We start from the raw sequence: 19710 nt of genomic DNA on the forward strand, positions 1-19710 counted from the left end.
AAAATCTGATTTATTCCTGCAGTTTAGAAAAATAGGAACTCTTGGGAGTCAGCATGTCTTAAGTAAGAGCTTTCAGTGGAATGGGCTAAAGTCAAAGGACAAGATAAGCCTGAAGGCAAAGAACATAGGGTTTTCAGCAACGTGATTTTTTAATTCATAAACTCACAACTAGAGGATGTTAAGATACTTCTCCAAATACGTAGGAACAGACTTAAGCCTCAATACTGTGAAAACTGCTTAATAAGGAAGAGAGGTGCTATGAGTTATTTAGTTACTGTAGGAATTGTAATTTTAAATAGTATACGATAAAAATGATGTCAAGTCTGAAGTTGCAGTCTGGGTCATGGAGCGTTTGATGCAGAAGCTGACAATGATTCTTTGCTTGACCAAACTTTAGTCAGGCTCCTGAATATTTTTCTAGGCCTATCTGTGTACTTCTTTGGAAAACACAGTTTTAGCAAGAATCCTGCTAAGTCAATTTAACTAGAACCCCACACCCTCAATATCCTACCTGGCTCCTCATCTTCCAGCATCCCCTAGGTGATGTCTGATCACTCTGGCCTGATAGGTCAGTTTAGCCAGAACCCCCATTTCCTTGGTGTTTCCTCTTAGTTGTTTTCTACCCCTGCTCCTTGGTTATAAATTCCTCCTTGCCCAAGCTGTATTTGGAGTTGAACCCAATCTCTCTCCCCACTGTGACATCCCACTGCAGTGGTCCCTATACCTATAATGAGGGTCCTGAATCAAGTCTGCCTTACCATTTTTAACATGCGTCATTGGATATTTTTTTCTTTAACAAAGTAGCTTCATCAAGCTAAACTAGGGAATGATCTTAGCTACTGAGTGAAGTCCTTAGCTACTTAAGGAGATCCTGTTTCATATATGGGCAGGGCACACTTTACTGAAGAATCCACCCACATGATACATGAATTTAGGGCCTCCGGAGGCCCTCATCCACACAAACAGTACAAATGAGACACAAATCGTCTTTTTTGACCTGTAGCCTGACACTTTTTAGGATCCCTGATTTTCTAATATACAAACCAGTACTTAAGATGAACCGTCAACTCTGTAATGCCTTTTATTATTATATTACCTAAGATGCCATTTTAACATCTTTTTGTAACTCCAAACATGTAACAATAATAGAATAAATTCACGGGAAATTGAAAAACACAGAGCCATCATCATCACTAATCATTAGAGAAATGCAAATCAAAACTACAATGAGGTACCACCTCACACCAGTCAGAATGGCCGTCATTAAAAGTCGACAACAGGGCTTCCCTGGTGGCGCAGTGGTTGAGAGTCCGCCTGCCAATGCAGGGGACACGGGTTCGTGCCCCAGTCCGGGAAGATCCCACATGCCGCGGAGTGGCTGGGCCCGTGAGCCATGGCCGCTGGGCCTGCGCGTCCGGAGCCTGTGCTCCGCAGCGGGAGGGGCCACAACGGTGAGACGCCCGCGTACCGCAAAAAAAAAAAAAAGTCGACAACAAATGCTGGAGAGGGTGTGGAAAAAGGGAACCTCCTATACTGTTGGTGGGAATCTAAGTTGGTGCAGCCACTATGGAAAACAGTACGGAGGGTCCTCAGAAAACTAAAAATAGAATTACCATATGATCTTACAATCCCACTCCTGGGCATATACCCAGACAAAATTCTAATTTGAAAAGATACATGCACCCCTATGATCATAGCAGCACTATTCACAATAGCCAAGACATGGAAACAACCTAAATGTCCATTGACAGATGAATGGGTAAAGAAGATGTGGTATGTATATACAATGGAGTATTACTCAGCCATAAAAAAGAATGAAATAATGCCATCTGCAGTAACATGGATGGACCTAGAGATTATCATACTAAGTGAAGAAAGTCAGAAAGACAAATACCATATGATATTACTTACATGTGGAATCTAAAATATGACACAAATGAACCTATCTACAAAACAGAAACAGACTCACAGGCATAGAGAACAGACTTGTGGTGGCCAAGGGGGTGGGGGAGGGAACAATTGGGAGTTTGGGATTAGCAGATGCAAACTATTATATATAGGATGGATAAACAACAAGGTCCTATTGTATAGCACAGGGGACTATATTTAATATCCTGTGATAGACCATAATGGAAAAGAATATGAAGAAGAATGTATATATGTATAACTGAATCAATTTGCTGTATAGCAGAAATTAACACAACATTGTAAATCAACTATACTTCAATAAAGGTAAAAAACAAAAATAACACAAAGCCAAGAGATGCACCTTTAAGGATCAGAAACGGTACAAACAAAGTGCCGAGTGGGGCTAAAGCCATAGGCCTCCTGGGCCTGCATCCAGTCAGGCAGAGGCTCTGGTGTGCCCCATGTGAGGCACACCAGTTTGGTTATATAAGCAAGATGGCTGCTAGGCAAGCCCTGCAAAGTTAGTATTGTTATCCACAAAAAGTCAGTAATTCTTTTGTTTCAAGCAGCTTTTTAAAAAAACATCTTGTTTGAATGCCTCCTGTAAGTATGCTACAAGTTAGTTTCATAATTTCTTATATGCCATGTAGTTTGGCTGGAGAAAGATAATTTGAATATGCCCCACTGTCTTTCTGATTATAGCCAGTAATTTCATCACATGATGTGGGGCTATAATTACTTGTCAGACACATTACTGAACAGTGCAAACATATGCTTCTGGTTACTAAATCACCATATTGGTCTATTGTCAATGATATTGCACAACATTTTATCAATTTTTCATCCATTTGTTTATGAGTTTCACTGAGAAAGTAAGCTGTATGTAGAATATTCTCCAGGTAAAATCTAGATGAATGGCTTTTAGAAGAATGTCAGTATGCTTACAGGAAACTAACGAAGTAACAAAAAAACTTTAGCGACTGCATTTGATTTGAAAATTTAAGTATACAGCAGCAGCCAGAATAAACAGGAGCCACAGCACAAGAGCTGGTGCCATTTTTTACATTATACTCTTGGTAGGTATAGGAAGAAAAATGATTCTCCCCCTTGTTTTAATTAAAAAATATCACCCCAAATAATCACTACAAGTGAACTCGAGGTAATAGTCTTTCTTCCTATAGAGTTGTCTTTAAACTTAATGCCTGAATCAGCAAATTTAAACAAAGAAAGAAAGTACCTTTGACAAGAGCCATCAGTTCAATGGTTATTATTTAGTGGTGAAAGTCTGGGGCATGATTACCAAGTGGTTAGCTATTCCAATTACAAAAGAAACAGCATAGATAAGCTGTATATTTCTTCAATCAGATTTTCACCATATTGCTTTCTGAGTGATCAGGAATTCTCAGAAATTTCTCAGAAAGCAAGAAAAGCAGAAGCACAGATGAATTCATCATCAGTCCAGCATGCTGTCAAAACCATTAGTGTTCTTTTCATATGACTAAATGTCCCTTTGTTTTATTAAATAATAATGAATATTATTTAATAAGAGTTGTTAGCATTTATATTGTACTTCTTTTCTTCATACACTCTGTTCTTTATTATATCTGATTCATAGGTGTTCTTATACATAATTTTGGAATTATTTCCTCCCCATGATAGTTTGAGGTGGCAAAGTTGACATCTTTTTTTTTTTTTTTTTTTTTTCTGTTATTTTTTTTTGCCGTACGCGGGCCTCTCACTGTTGTGGCCTCTCCCGTTGCGGAGCACAGGCTCCGGACGCGCAGGCTCAGCGGCCATGGCTCACGGTCCCAGCCGCTCCGCGGCATGTGGGATCCTCCCGGACCGGGGCACGAACCCATGTCCCCTGCATCGGCAGGCGGACTCTCAACCACTGCGCCACCAGGGAAGCCCTGACATCATTTTTAATGCATCTGTACAAGATTTGAAAAATTCCTAATAAGACTAAAAAAAAAAGACTCATGACCTAAATGGAAATAAATACCTGTTACTGAGTCCAAGCTTGTACTGCTCACCGCACGACAGGCCAGTAAGTCGAGAGACGAGTTGATGGGGCAAAGAATAGCAACTTTATGCCGAAAGCCAGCAGGCCAAGAAGATGGTGAACCCGTGTCACAAAGGACCATCCTGCCTGAGTTAGAATTCAGGCTTCTTTTATACTAAAAGGGGAGGGAGCAGAGTCAAGCATTTCCTGGTTCCCATCAGCCTCTGGGAGGATCTGATAATTTCTTTCCGCCTACAGTCATTCACAGGTGGGCCTGGTCAGGATGATTCCTGCGAAGCATTTTAGCTTAATGCTCATTACCTGGGAGGCAGGGTTCCCAGAGATGGGCCATTATGTATAATTTAAGCTTATAGGCAACATTCCTTCAGTGATTAACCTGTAATAGAATACGAAGGTTCTTCCCTATTACATACTTAAAAATTAAATACAGTGTTTAAAGATTATTTTGTTAACTAATAGCACCCCAAATAATCATAGGAAGATTAAAATTATGATATCTAATCTCTTATCTGCTTTGAATTATTTATTTTTCCAGGTTTATTGAGGTATAATTGGCAAATAAACTAATGTATATTTCAGGTGTACAACATGATGATTTGATATACGTATATTGTGAAATGATCACCACAGTCGTTAACATATTCATCAACTTACATAGTTACCCTTTTTTGTGGTGAGAACATAAGATTTACTCTCTTAGCAAATTTCAAGTATACAATACAGTATTAGCTGCAGTCACCATGCTGTACCTTAGATTTCCAGAACCTACAGCTGAAAGTTTTGACAACATCTCCTTATTATTATTTACATTTTAATAAGTGGTGTTTATCTCAAAAAGAATGTAATGTTATTCTCCTAAATGTATCTTTCTTGATATTCATATCAACTGTCAATTTATTTCCCTATTAAGTGTTTTCAAGTTCATATTTTTTTACATAAAATTAACAACTTTCACAAACGTAACTGATTCAGTATTTTACTCTTACAATGATAACTGTTTATTAAATTAAATGATAGATTTTTCAAACCTATCACATATGGTGATTTTAACTTTGAGTTACATTATAGACTTCGTTTACATATTTGAAAGTGAATATTCACATTTAACAAAAAGAGTGACCTACTTCACTGAATTACTGTAGCTGTTCAAACATCATTTACTGAGAATCTATCTTCCCCCACTGATCTGAAGTGCCACTTTGTCACAAACTTAGTTCTCATATGTGTTTGTGCCTGTTTCTGAATTTTCTTTTCTGATCCATTGAGCTGGTCATTAGGCATAAACACCACAGTTTTAATTATTGGAGCTTTAATACTGGTGGTGGTTCATTTATTTATTTTTACAAAGTTCCTACCATTATTACTTATTTTTTCAAATGAACTTTAACATCACCTTGTCTAAAAAAGATTAGAGTTTTTCATGGGGATTGTATTACAATTTTTAATGATCTGGTGGGAAATTGGCATCTTCCTGACATTTACTCTGCATATCCAAGAAGCAAATAAACTGCTTAGTTTGGGTTGTCTTGTTTTTTTGATTACACCGTAGCTAGAAGAGGCTAGAAAATGTGCTTCTCAAATCTAAAAACCTACCGTACGCTGAAGTCCTTAGCTTTTGCGCTATAAAAGCATCAATTTTATTCACACTCAAATATAAGAGTGATCCCTCCGTCCCTCCCCACCCAACCCCCAATAGTGGGAGAATTTATTCATCTTTGGAATCACTCAGTTCACTGAGGATCTTCACAGAAAACAATACTGCCTGTGCTGCTCGCTAACTACCATGGTTCTCTGTGAAAGGAAGCCCCTCTCCCATGGAATTCTGATTATTTTGCAAATAATGATGAATAACAGAAGTTCTATGAGAATATTTGTTCCTGGCCTAAGGCTGTAAATGCCCTCTTACCAAGGCTATTGGTGGTCTTTAAGTCTTCTCCTAGTACCCCCCCCTCCCCCGCCATCCTGTAATGCTCTTTCTCCTCCCCTGACTTTGCTTTCTGTAATCTTAGGCATGAGGCTACCTTCAGTTCAGTGAATATTTCCCAAGTGCCCACCGTGTGCCGAGAACTGAACAGAACATTGGCTATCTCAATGACTTAGGAAAAATCAAAACTTTCACCTGGGGCTTCCCTGGTGGCGCAGTGGTTGTGGGTTCGCCTGCCGATGTGGGGGATACGGGTTCGTGCCCCGGTCCGGGGAGATCCCGCATGCCGCGGAGTGGCTGGGCCCGTGAGTCATGGCCGCTGAGCCTGCGCGTCCGGAGCCTGTGCTCCGCAACGGGAAAATACTTTCACCTGGTTTGGGAGAATATTTTCTTCCACCCCCAAAGTTGGTAATCTTGAATAGGATCTTGCCTCTTCTATCTGTGGGAAGTATGACCAAGAATATATATTTGGCAGAATGTCCTTCTTGCTGGCAGTCGCATACCCATAAACAACATGCTGTCCAAAGTCTGAAAGAAGGAGATTGATATTTGGGGGCTTAATAGCATCGTGCTTTCAAGAGGCTACAGGAGGGGTCACCAGCCCTGCATTAGAGATGATCGACCCCACCAGAGCCTGCAAATCACTCATTGCAGCAGACTATCTTCCCAGTTGTGTTTTGGGGCTGGTTATTCCCTGACAGGGTTTCATCTGACAGCACCCAAACACAAAACACAGAAAGAAAATGCAAGTGTTCCTCTGAGGGGGTGACCCTATCAGGCCCAGTGGGAAGGTGACAGCTGCCCTTCAGAAAGGTCTTGAAGAGATATGATCTAACGGGGAGAGCAAACTGGGTGCAGAGCATGCACAGGTATGGTCCAGACAGCACTCAGTCCCCATAATTTGCCCCTCCCTACATCCTGGTTCCCTACATCCTGGTTCCCTACATCCTGGTGGGCAGCATCGAGCCTAAGTTTACAGCACACAGAACACTAAATAAAGACTAGTGGGATGGCTTGTTCAAGTCCATGGATGGCCTTTTGCAGAGGAAGGATTTAAACTTCTAGATTTTTGTTGTTTAGTGTTTTAAATAACTCTCCGTACACCAACCCCACCTGGTAGCATCAGCTGTCAGGAATTTTCATAGTCATATAGCAAAAACACACTATATTAAAAAGCAAAAATAGACAGTTTTTTGAGTTCACAGATATACTTGGGAAAAATGAGTAAATGACTTTTGCTTACCATTTTCACTCTGTTTTCTAATTCCCAGTGGTCTTGGGATCCCATGTTCTGTCTAAAGTTTAGAGCAGATGTCTATGGGAGGAGTAGAAATGCCCCTGTGGGAAAAAACACAACTAGGCATTGTAATTTAAAATTTGCTCTAGTTTGGGCTTCCCTGGTGGCGCAGTGGTTGAGAGTCCGCCTGCCGATGCAGGGGACACGGGTTCGTGCCCCGGTCCAGGAAGATCCCACATGCCGCAGAGCGGCTGGGCTCGTGAGTCATGGCCGCTGAGCCTGCACGTCCGGAGCCTGTGCTCCGCAACGGAAGAGGCCACAACAGTGAGAGGCCCGTGTACCGCAAAAAAAAAAAAAAAAAAAAAAAAAAAAAAATTTCCCTAGTTTAACATTCTTAAAATATTGAAAAGTGGAGTGAGCGCTGGTTCCATTCATCAGGTGACGCTGCAGATAATCTGTGGGGGAAGGGAGGCTTGCTGAGCCATGCCTGCCTGGTTTGATCATCCCCATCACGACTGCCCTGCCGAGGTCTACCAAATTCCACACTCCCCTCCTCCTCAAAGCTGCCGAGAGCTGGTTGTGACCTGGCCACCACCATTGCTGAGGCAATGAAATGACAGGGCTTTGGCTCTGTCAGCCACGTGGGGAACAGACACAAACGCATGCATGACCAAGCCCTGTTCCATTTGGCCCAGAAGCTGTAAACATACTTTCTTGTAGAACCACAAAGCTGTAGCAAGTCCTGGATCCTCCATGTCCTTCTTGCCCTTCCTGGAGCCACTCCTGGCTTTCCTAGTTTGGTACTTGTGGCTCCAGTGTCTAAGAAGCTGACACTCAAGGGGGAGTTATGACTCCCTTTTTATTTGTAAGCACCTCCCACCTAGATATTTTCTGTAGCTCAGTCCTTTTCTTCCCATTGGTAGAGAAGCCGCAGGGGCTTAAGTTTTCTGAGAATGAGAAGACAAATTCAAGCTCTTGCCCTTCAACATTTACCTGTGATTGACTCAATCATAGTTGCCGAGCACCGCCGGGGCATGCTCTGCCAGGGCTGGCTTTGCTCTGTAACGATCGCCTTAGACTCCAAAGTTGTCTGGTTATCCCTCAAAACAGGACACTTTTCTCCCCTGTCAGATGGTTTCTAACGGCTGATGGAAGAAATTTTCTCATATTGAGGGATGCGGAAGTCATTCCAGCTTGTACGCGATTTGGCTTGAACTTTATGCCAACTAGGACAGTCTGTCTGTGGCCCATCACACGTACATTGTACATCTGCCCTAACCATTAAAGAAGAGGGTGCACTGTGCAGAAGTAAAGAATGTCCGTTTTGAAGATAAAGATAAATGCCTCCCTTCCTGGGACATCAATGCTAGTACTCCTTTGATGATAAGGCTCCCTTCCCAGGCGCCAAGGCCATACTGACTCACTGTGTATTTGCTAATCTGTCTTTTTTGGAAAACTTGAAGGAATGTACCCCTGTCATGTTTGTTGTTCTTCGTTCTGATAAGATATAAAACTGTGCTGAAAACCATGCTTTCTGGAGGAATTCCTCAGAGCTACTGAGAGGCTGTCTCCAGGGCTCTAGTTCTCAGTTTGGCTTGAGTAAAACTCCCCTCAATTTTTAGATTGGTTATGGATTATTTGCGTTGACAGTGCATTGAGGTGGGGTTGACTATGTGACCTCTGACTGTCTTCTGGCCCTAGGACTCTGTGATCCTGACAGTTGGGATCGAGTCTTAGAGTCTATCTTCTTTCTTCTTGTGTCTCTTTAATTCACCACATTATGTACCTTCACCTCCTCAAGGCCTTTAACCTAGCACATCCTCTGCATGTCTGTACCTGTCTCTGCTTGAATTTCAGTCTCTCTTCGTTGTCTACAAATTGCCTTGATCAATGGTTTCTTGTCTCAGTGACCTGAGACCCATCTGCAATGGATTGAATGCTTGTGTCTCCCCCAAGATTTATGTATTGACATCCTACCCCACAACGTGATGGTATTAGAAGGTGGGGTCTTTGGGGGGGGGCAGTGATTAGGTCATGAGGGTGGAGCCCTCATGAATAGGATAGCGCCCTTATAAAAGAGGCCCCAGAGAGCTCTCTCGTCTCTTCCACCATATGAGGACACAGTGAGAAGATGGCCATCCATGAACTGGGAAGTGGGCCCTCACCAGACGTCATATTTGAAAATACCTAGATCTTGACTTCCCAGCCTCCAGAACTGTGAGAAATAAATGTTTGTTGCTTAAGGCACCTATCTATGGTCATTTGTCAGCCTGAGCTGACTTAGCAACTTCGCTCTTTCTAACATGAGGACAATGTCTGGCAGGAAAGAAGTGCTGAGGCTGGTATCAACTTCCTAAAGTAATGGTGCCACATCTGGCAGCCACTGAACACTGCCCCTTCCTGTCTTTGACCATGCCAGTCTGAGGATAATGAGCTCCATCTTCTACCCTTTGAGTCTCCAGTCTCTGTTTTAGTCCAGGGCAAGTGAATACCTGGAGGGTTTAGTATTTTACCTGTGAAATATGTGTTAATTTTCCATCCTGGAGTATAAACCTCTTGAGGGCAGGGGTGGTACTTTTCAGTTATATTTCTCCAGCTCCTAGCACAATGTTTGTTACCTAGTGTTGCATCCCCAGCAAATGCTAGTTGAATGAACAGTTTTGTCTATGTTAGTCCTTCTCTCTCATGGCTGTTTTCCACAATTTGTGCCCTTTGGCCTTCCTGCCTAGCTCAGCTTGGGAGCACTTTGGTTCACCCTTAGAATTGGGTCACATGGCTCAAAGCTGTGGACACGGCTGCAGAGGGAACCACTTGGGTCACCCAAGGGAATGATGGTTTCTGGCCCCTGAACTTCATTTATAACTTTCTGCAACACATCAGTTCCTGAAAGCTACAAACGAGTCAGGTTTCTGACAACCAGGTTGTTTTGTCTTTACTGAAACGTTCTGACATCATTTGATTGGACTTAGAGAACCAATAGGCTCCTTACACTTTGGCTTTGAGTTTCATTGCCTAGAAGCTTCTAAAAAAAGGGGGCGTAAAATACCAAAATGAAATGATTGGAATAGCTGTATAGTCTAAATCCCTCATTTTACAGATGGGGAAACTGAGGGACTAAGTGACATCTAAGGCCACGTGGTTATTAGTGCAAAATTGAGACCAGAGCCTAGATCCTGAGCCCTTGGCTACTGCCTTCTCTACTGGAGAAAGCTAGCAAGTGAACTGGAGAAGCACAGTATTAAAAGAACCTACTGTGACAACAAAAACATAGCATGGCGGGGCGGTGAGGGTAAAAAAGTAGCTTTAGAATGTGTTTGAACTTAAGTTGTTACCAAATTTAAAAAAGTAAAACTTGCAGTTGTAAGATAAAAAGTCCTGGAGATGTAATGTACAGCATGGTGACTATAGTTAACAATACTGTATTAAAAAATATATATATTGTATATGGGATAGTTGCTAAGAGAATAGATCTTAAAAGTCTCATCAAAAAACAACTGCAAATGTGTACCTATATGTGCTAATAGCCTTTAAACTTATTGTGGTGATCATTTGCATTATATACAGATATTAAATTATGTTGCACACCTAAAATTAATACAATGTCATATGTCAATTGTATCTCAAATAAATAAATAAATCAGTCCACTGCTGAACCAATGCCACTGAATCATACACCTCGAAATGGTTAAAATTGTAAATTTTTGTTACAGATATTTTACCACAACAAAAAATATTCAAAAATGATGATCTGATAGGAACCTATGCTGGCTGACACTGTTTCTCCCTCTAGCCTTCTGCCTGCTGGCCTTGTGGGGAGAAGACTGCTTCCTACTTGCAGCGCAGAAGCCTCTTTGCCTGTGGAGGCTCCCCAGGCAGAAGCTGTGACCCAGCCCCAGGGCTGGGAGGATCCAAATGCGGCAGCATCTCAGGAGACTCGGCCTCTCTTCGGTTAGGCTTCTGAGCACGGGCCTCAGCAGGCTTCCCCGCAAGGGCTCTGCTCACAGCTGGGTATGTACCTGCACGTGACTGCCAGGAAGGTACTCGCTTATTCTCAGGCACAGTTTGGTATAATTTAACAGACGAAAAAACTTTTCAAAATGTAGAGTTACAAAGTCAAAATAATATAACCAGGCATACACTGAAAAGCTTTGTTTCTACCTTCATCTTATTGATTCCCCACTCCCTCCCGATAGGAAGCCATTTGTACTTGTTTTTTATGTATCCTTCCGGTGTCCAACCTTTTATATTCCCACTTTTTGACCTCATTGGAAATTCTCAATTCTTAAATTTTCTTTTTTTGGGTTCCTGCTCATTTGTTGTCACCAGCTCAGGGCTCCTCCTCAGGTTGGGGTACCGGGGCCACATATGGTGGGAAGGAGGCAAGAGGAGGGTGAGGGTCTGGTGAGACCCTCAGTGTCTATGCAGGGGCCTGGGCTTTGGGGTCTTCTGACCATGCTGGATTCCTTTGGTTGGGCCCTATATGTTTGGAGAAAGAATTCAGAGGATGTTGTGAGGAGGGTCAGGCCTCTGCTATAATTTCAGGATGCTTGATTAGACCCGGAACACAGATCCTCTCAGGGAATGATCTTTTGATAGAAACAAGGATGGAATTCCCAATGGGTAGAAAGAAAACCTCTGGCCCAAGGCAAAACGCAGCCCAGGAGGATATGCAGATATTGGGATGGGTTGGCGCGGATGTGGGACCTGGCTCGTACCTGCAGGCAGGCCAGCACACGAGCCCTGTGTGCCTCCAAGGCCTCAGGCGCCCATGGCCAGCGCTGGATGAGCTGTGTCATCTTCTGTTGAGACTTGGAGGGGAAGGTGATCTCAGATGCCCAATGCGATCCAGCCACCCGGCTTCTGGATGTTCACCCCTGTGAAGACTGGAACTGTCCTGCCCACTGGGTGGAGCAGGCCTGGGAGCCAGTGAGCTCGGGGAGAAGGCTGCCTCATCTACCTGCCAACTCCTGGCTGTGGCTGTGGTTCCTTGCTGGGGGTAGTGGTGGTGATGGTAGTGTGTGTGTAGGAAGGAGGTGGGGGGGATGACAGGATGGAGAAGAAGTTGGGAGCCAAGTACTTCCCTGGAGGCCTGGGCAGATTGTCCCCAAGAGACCAGCCACCCTTGGAAAAGGACATCCTGGGGAAGCAGGCTCGCCTGGGACTGTGGGGGGCAGTTTGCTTGAGAAAGGGGGACTTCCGCCTTGATTAGGGCAGGGTGAATGTTCGTCTCCTAAGCTTCAGGAAGAGTTCACGGCTGCCCAACAAATGGGTTAAAAGGCAGAAAATATTACCCTTAAGAATATTCATGATAAGTCTGTTATTCTTGAATGTATTTGAATTTGTTTGCTGGACAGTGCCTTCACAGACTGGGAGAACGCGGAGATTTTTCAGAGCCTGTGTGTGGTTGCTTTTGATGATCCTGCCTTTTAGAGATTAGAAGGGGGAGGTGCCATTCTCCACCCTCCTCCCACCCTCACCCAGGACCCTGCCCTGCTCAGGAGTCCTGCCTGAGGAAGAGTTCGAGAGAACCCCCCCTGGGGGTTGAGTCGTGGCCTCCTCAGCTACACTGTTGTTGTGGGGAACAGTGGGTTGTCTGGAGATGGCCTCTCCCTTTGGTTGGGCCCTATGTTCGAGAAGAGTTCAGAAGACTTTGTGAAGAGGTTCAGGCCTCTGTTTAACCTTGAGTTGTGTAGTTAGATCCAGAACAAAACTCAGGATCAAAGTGTCAACATTATACTTACAGGTTCTCTTTCCTCCCATCTAAAAAGCACTGGGAGAGGCAGGTCCAGTTCTCCTCTGGTTTCCTAACTCTGTGAAGATGCAGATGGTGTCCTACAGAAGCACATTCCCATTCCTCCCAGCCAAACACTGGGACTCCCTCCCTCCTGCTCTTTCTCCCGCTCTCACCTCCCCACTAACACCTGGGAGCAGAGCAGCCAGATGTCTAGCAAGTTCTGAGTGAGGCTCAGCAGGGCCACGGATGGACAATCTGGGGAGTCCAGGCTCAAGAGGAGGAGCTGGATGTCCTCTGGACCCCTTCTGACCTGACTTTCAAACCCAAGCCTTGAACTTGGAAACCAGTGAAATATGCACAGCGCCAAGCTGAGAGCTGAGCTGTTGTACGTACGAATATTCTCTCCCTCATTCGTACAATTTACTGGGGCAAATGTGACGCCAAAATTCAGTCCTAGGTTGATAGGACCCTTGGTCTCTCAAAGAGTCACAAGCAGTTATGAGGGAGTTTCCAAATGAAGGGGGAGGCAGTAATGGGCAGAGAGGTGGTCCTGGCAGCGTCTGGAACAGGCAGGGAGAAGTGGCGAGGGAGGAGAGGCTCTGGAAGGCTTGGGGGAGAGATGAAAAAGAGCCCCCAGGAGGCTTCCACCCTGATGCCTGAGCAATCCCAGCTGCCTCCACAGCTCAGACTTGAGTCCCCACCAAATCCCACTAACGACAATGGCTACCGTGTGCGCCAGGCTCACGTAATTTTCACAGCAATGGAATAAGGTAGGCATCGTGAGCCCAGTTGTACAGATGAGGAAACTGAGACACAGAGAGGTCCAGAAAGTTCCCTAAAGTCACACGGTAAGTGGTGGAACCAGAGTTCAAAGTGAAGTCTAACACAAAACTCCACCCTCTGACCACCAGGACTAGATTGCTGGGATGTTAGGTCACAGGGCGAGAGGAGGCTTTGTGCCCCAGCAGCTCTTCCTTCCCTGATTCCTGTGGTGCTCAGCACACCAGCTGTGGCTGGGGGACGAGGGGCTGGACGGTGCTGTGTGCTGGGCACCCTGAGACACCCAGAGGCCTCCTCCGACTTTAGAGCGGGGACCTTGACCCAAATTACAGGTAGGACCCCAGGGGCCTGGAGTGGAGGCAGGTTGCTCCCCAGGGCTCCGCATCACTCACTGAGCTCCTTCCGCCTCAGGGACAGCCGTGGCTACCCTTCAATCCCCTTTCCCAACAAATGACACATCCTTCCTGGATGAAAGCTCCGACGGAGGCAAGGAGAGGGATGGGGGTGTCGGGTAGAGGACACGGTGTCGGGGTGGACATGGCAGAGGGAAGCAGGAAGGGAGAGGAAGCTGGTAGATCTCAGTGTTGAAAAAGGACATTCTGGGCGATGAGAAGGGGCTTTCACTCTTAAATCCATGCCCAGCTGCCCCTTCCCCAGGTAAAGAACGGAGGACCCTGTGGGATTTCTATGTCCAATTCCTCCTTTATTTTGACATTCACTTAGTTGTGACTCCAAGTTATCAAAGATGCAGGACAAGAAATCTGTAGCAGGAGCAGTGAAGTGCGGGTGGAGCGAAAAGGCGGAGAGAGCAGGGTGTCCCCTGCCTCTCCTCTTCCTGTTTAGGGTGCAGTTTGAAAAGTGTCCACATAGTGTCCCAGAGCACAGACTCGGCAGCTAAAAAGTACAGTGTGGTTGAGTGGGGTGAGCTTCCTCTTCCACAGGCAAGGCCCTTGTGGCTGCAGGGAGGCGGGCAGGCAACCTTGAGCCCGTGCCCTGAGCAACATGCGGCTGTGTGGCGAGGGCCGCGGCCGCCATCTCTCCAATGCCCCAAACTCAGATTTTGATATGTGGGTTGATTTAGGCTGGGAAAGCTCTAGGAGGAGACAGGATTGCACGAGATGCTTTTCACTCAGGGACCCCAACAGATCAGGGCCAAGAAGCAGGTGAGAGTTGACTGGGTCTTGATTTCTCCCAAGGCGGGTGGTACTGGAACTTCTGGGTGAGGAGGGGCAGCCCCTGCTGTGGTTGTGTGACCGTGGAATCCCAGGGCGGCAAGCAAGGCACTGGGGCTGGTCGTCAGGAAGCAGCGAGGATGCCCAGGCCCAGCAGCTAGTGTCAAGGGGGCGTGCTTAGCCCAGTAAGGGCTGGCAGTGGGATGGGCATGAAAAGCTGCCGTCCTCAGCTGGTCCCTCCCGGCTCTGAAACACAGCTCATTACCCCACCTAGAGCTGTCTCCTGGTAGCAGAGAAATATTATCATTTGAGGTCACTCAGTAGGACGGTCAAACATGTCTGCTTTCCACTGATGATTTACTGTGTTTTACTGTGGTCTTTCATGCATTAACACAAATCTCTGCACACAGGATCGGGCAGTTGGCAAGTGCATCCAGCCCCTGCCAGGACTGCGGCAAGAAAGAGTGGTCTGGCTGGCAGAATTGTTCAAGGAGTGCTGGCTTCATGGAGCATTAAAGGGTCCTCAGAGTCCACCTGCGCAAGTCTCATTTCCCTGGAGAAAATGGAATCTCAGAGGAGATAAGAGACCGGTCCTAGAGCTCCTCTGATTCTCAACCCTGTGATGCTCGATCACAGGTTGAGATGCAAGGTGACCAGTGCCCAGAGTGATGCAAAAGGTGCGGCGAATTCTCTTCCCCTTCCCCAGCTTCACCCTCCCTGTCGCAAATGCAAAAATCAAGATTTCAGCAGAGGGGCCAGCTCCCTCCCTGCCCCACGCTCTGCAGCATTCGGTGACGCAAGGGAGTCTGGGGGTTCCTAATGCCCTTAGGAAGTGGGGGGACAGCCACCCCTCACTGCAGAGGCAACTGGGAAACTCATCAGATGCATTCACTCAAGCAGCATAAGGCCACAGCTGAGTTACAACTGGGAGTTGGACTGGGGCTAGAGTGACACAGCAATAAACAGGCCCCTGTCCTGTGACTGGGGGGTGGGTCAGCGGAGGGAGGGCAGCCAGCATGGAACCTGACTGCTAAGTCAAATCCCTCCCATCCTCAGAGCGAGGGCTGCCATCCGTGGTGAAACGAAGGGGTCCTGCTCTGTGGCCTCGTGGCTGGATGCCCAGGGAGAACACCAGGTCTCTGGAGGGGCTTCCGTGGCTTCCACGCAGCAGCGTTATCCCAGGGGAGACTCCGCAGGCTCTTCCTGTACCAGCCAGCTGGCTGCCGTGGGGATTGGCCGCCACCTTGATCACCTTTCGCTCCTGCTGTCTGGAGTCAGATTTTTCTTTCTAGTTGGTACATCAGAGACCCTTCCGCCCTGCAGCTCCTGCAGGTGGCAAAGTCCTGGTGTGCACTGTTGGTGACAGGCCCGTGTGCACACACCTGGGAATGCACACGTCCTCGCAGGGCTGCATCCACGCACAGTGCTCAGCGTGGCGGACCAGGGCCCCGAGACCATCAGCAGGCTTTCCTTTGCTAAGCTACTCAAACTCTAGTAACAAAACTTGCAAAAGGTTCTCCAGCCAGGGCAGCTGGTTCCCGAGGCAGAGAAAGAGGATTTGTGGGGAGACATCCATTTTGGGTGCATTCCTCACAAATAACCTTATGCCACAGCCTTTAAAGTCCAGTCGACGTGTTCTGTGAAAACAGAGGCAGATGCAGATGTGATGTGTTTCAGGAAGCAATATCTGTGTTGGAACAGCTACAGGGAGTGCAGTCTCTAGAACAGGCGAAGTACAAAACTAGATTGTGAACTAGCTCTTGGATTCATTTCAGCAAGCAGGTCCGGAAGAGTCCCTTTAACCCCTTCCTCTCCCTTCTCGAGTTCTGCCAATGCCTCAGCTCTGGCCTCTCCCTTTGCCCTACACACCCTCCTTTCTCCTTCCATCCCCCAAGGACTCCGGAGACCCCCAGAGCCTTTGCTCAGCTTTCCCCTGGTCCGGCAAAGCCAGGGGACTGAGGGAAGTGAGAGGGTGGTGGCAGTGCTGGCACTGGCCACAGGACAGTCCCAACAGAGAAACTGTCTAAGCTGCCAACATGACCTGTCAGGCCGCCACCTGTGGACCGCGGGGCCAGGCCCTGCCCTGGTTCTTAACGCCCTCAATAGCCTGAAGCCGGGTGAGCCCTCCACTGTGGGAAAAGGAAAGCCAGGAAAACTGAGACCGTCCCTGTGGGCCGTGCTGGGGGGTGTCGTCCGCTGTCCCCATTGCTCCTGCTGGGGCAGCAGCGCTGGTGCGTGGCGGGGGTGGAAGGGGTTACACGTCTGTACTAATAGCCCTTGGATTGGTGAAGGCCTCACGGCCAGAGCCTGGCCACGTCACCGGGTAACTCTGGGGCGCTGCCAGTTGGAGGGATGGGGGTCCCCCCTCCTTGTAGTATGTGGGAGCAAAGGAGAACCTCTCGCCTCCGCCCCCGTTGGGCAGCATGTCAGCCGTCCGTATGTAAAAGGGAGAGCTGTATAGGGAGCAGGCAGTGCAGTGGCTGGCCGCCACCCCGCACGGCTGGCCGCAGGGCTCTCTGGTGGGAGGCGCCAGGCCGCCTCGGCCGTCCAGGGCCTGGGAGCTGCAGGCATTGCAGGTGGGGCCTCTGCGGTGTGCGGGCAGGTCGTGATCCTCCTCCTCCTCCTCGCGTGCATCCTCGGCTCTGCTCCTCTTGCAGCAGTAATACTGAGGGGAGAGTGGGGAGGGCTGCCTGAGGGCTGAATGCCCCCCTCTGGCTGCGCACAGGTGCCCACGGCCCTGCTCCGCTGAGGACCCCGCGCCAGGCGCTTGGTTGGCCCCGGAGAGAAAACTCAACACCAGAGGCCCACGGTCCACAGCGATGTCCTCCCAGCCCTGCAAGACCAGTTCCTTCCCTCTTCCTCCCCCTACTTCCTAGTGCATTGACTGCAGGCGGAGGCTGAGAGAGCGGGGAGGCAGAGACGGAGGGACATACAGATCCTACTAAGCACAGGCTGGGGTGCGGGGAGCTGCTTTCAGAGTCTCCCCACACGGTGCCCTTCCCAGCACTCCAGAAATCTCAGACGCGCGGGAGACACAACACAGTGACCCGGTATTTTCCCAGCTCACTCTCTTGGGTGTCCGAAGTGTGCAGGGCGTGAGGGGAACATAGCTCCCTTCTGACAGCCCCCCAACTCCCGGCCCCCTTGACTTACGCCTCCCACATTCCATGGCTTTGGGCTTTGTCACGCCCGCAAGTGGGCCTCCAGGTTCTGCCCCCATGTTGGGGACGTGGTTTGCTGGTGGTCTCTGGCCACAGGCCCAGGGGACTGACCTGGAGCCTACAGTAGCACAGGACGGCGATGATGCAGAGGAGAATGACCGTAGCTAGGATTCCGCCAGTGATCACAACCGTTCCCGCTGTCATCCGCCCGACGCCCCATCAAACTCTGCAAAGACGTGTGCGGAGAGGTGAGGGGCAGCTGCCCTCCTGGGCATGGGGCCGGGAGCCCTCCTGGAACTTTCTCAGCTGAAGGCATGGGGGAGCCGAGAGCAGGGAGGGCCCTGGGCCCTGGAACACCAGGGGCTTCCTGAAGACAGAGGGTAGCTGTGGCCTGGGCCAGCCTAACCTGGGGGGCTTATAGCTGAGGAAGGGAAGAGAGGCGGCACAGAGCTAACTGAAGGTGTGATTCTGCTCCCTGTTTCCATCCACTTTCAAAGGTTCTTGCTGTCTTTCTGCTTTAATTCTCTTCTCCCTCTCCTCTCCCCTCTCCCCTCTGTTCACATCAGGCTTAACCCTCACCCCTTCCCCTACCCCACGGGGCCGAGACACAGAGAATAATAACTTCTGTTCACTGAGGCCTTAGTCTGTGTGAGGCACTGTGTTAAGCGCTCCCCTGGTTATCTCAGTTAACCCTCAAAAATAACCTTTTGAAAAAAAAATAACCTTTTGAGATAGTTCTTGATTATCCTTATTTCACTCACGATGAACTGGGGCTTTGACTGATGTGGCTAAGAGTCCACCCAGCCTGGTTCACCCCGGTGGCCATGCTCTTAACCACTGCCCTCTGGGGCACAAGAGCTGACGGTCCCCAAGCCCTTGACCCAGGTGGAGGGGACAGGGTCTGAACCTCAAAAGTTCCACCCTGGCTCCAACTCATTTGAGGGGCGTATCTCCTCTCTTTCCAATTCTGGGGGAAAACAAGGGCAAGGCGAGCTCAGGGGGAGCCGGCAGGCACATTCTGGCCCCTGGAAGGTTGGGGCGAGGCTGGCCAGACAGGTCCTGCTAATGGGGGCTAACAGGGGAGGCGCGCTCCGGACGTGAGGCTGTCTGAGGGCCGAATCCCCTTTCAGGCCACTGAACGGGGATTCCTGACCCCCAAGGCACACGGGGACCAAGGTGGGCTGTGTCAACGGAGCAGGAACGTGTGAGGAGACTTGGCATCTTGAGGACAGAATGACTGTAAGCACTTACGTTCATAAAGGGAACGGTGACCTGCAAGACAATGAAAGGGACGGAGATGTTGTTAGAAGAGTGTTAGCCTGAAAAAGGCCCCAAGGGTTAGATTAATCCCTGAGCTCCACCTCACCTCACCCTGCTCTCTCACCATGGGCTCTATCATCAACAGGCCTAGAGGTCCCAAATCTGCAGCTCCAGCTGTGTCTCCAAGTGCTTAGTGGACAGAGACTTGTCCCTCAGATGCCCACACTGGCACCTCGAACCCAATTATGACAGGCTGTCATCGCCCTCTCTCCAAGTGGGCTCCCCGCCTCCAACCCCTCTGTTAGTGGTTCCACCAGGGCTGCCACAAAAGGTTTTGCAGGCTGTCGGTTACTCGAAGGGTAAGTGAGGGCTGGAACGCCAGCTGCTCAGGAAGCCGGGCGCCCTGCTGTGCTCACCTGGGGAAGGGGCACCTGTCTTCACCCAGACACCATCTGCTCCTCACCATTGTGCTCCTGGAGCCCTGTGTGCACCTGGCTCCGCTTCTAAATCA

The 19710-nt window shown here is 48.2% G+C and overlaps 1 protein-coding gene across 1 annotated transcript; it reads right to left on the minus strand.

Moving 5' to 3' along the window:
- Positions 1-17032: 17032 nt before the first annotated feature.
- FAM163A (family with sequence similarity 163 member A) lies at positions 17033-18143 on the minus strand (the record flags this gene model as incomplete). The annotated part of the gene is made up of 2 exons (XM_082832796.1): positions 17033-17443; positions 18051-18143. The coding sequence occupies 2 exons, from the start codon at positions 18141-18143 to the stop codon at positions 17033-17035; spliced, it is 504 nt and encodes a 167-aa protein (XP_082688922.1).
- Between the last annotated feature and the right edge of the window lie 1567 nt (positions 18144-19710).

Source organism: Leucopleurus acutus (assembly GCF_964270905.1).
Source record: "Leucopleurus acutus genome assembly, chromosome: 2".
Classification (NCBI taxonomy): Eukaryota; Metazoa; Chordata; class Mammalia; order Artiodactyla; family Delphinidae; genus Leucopleurus; species Leucopleurus acutus.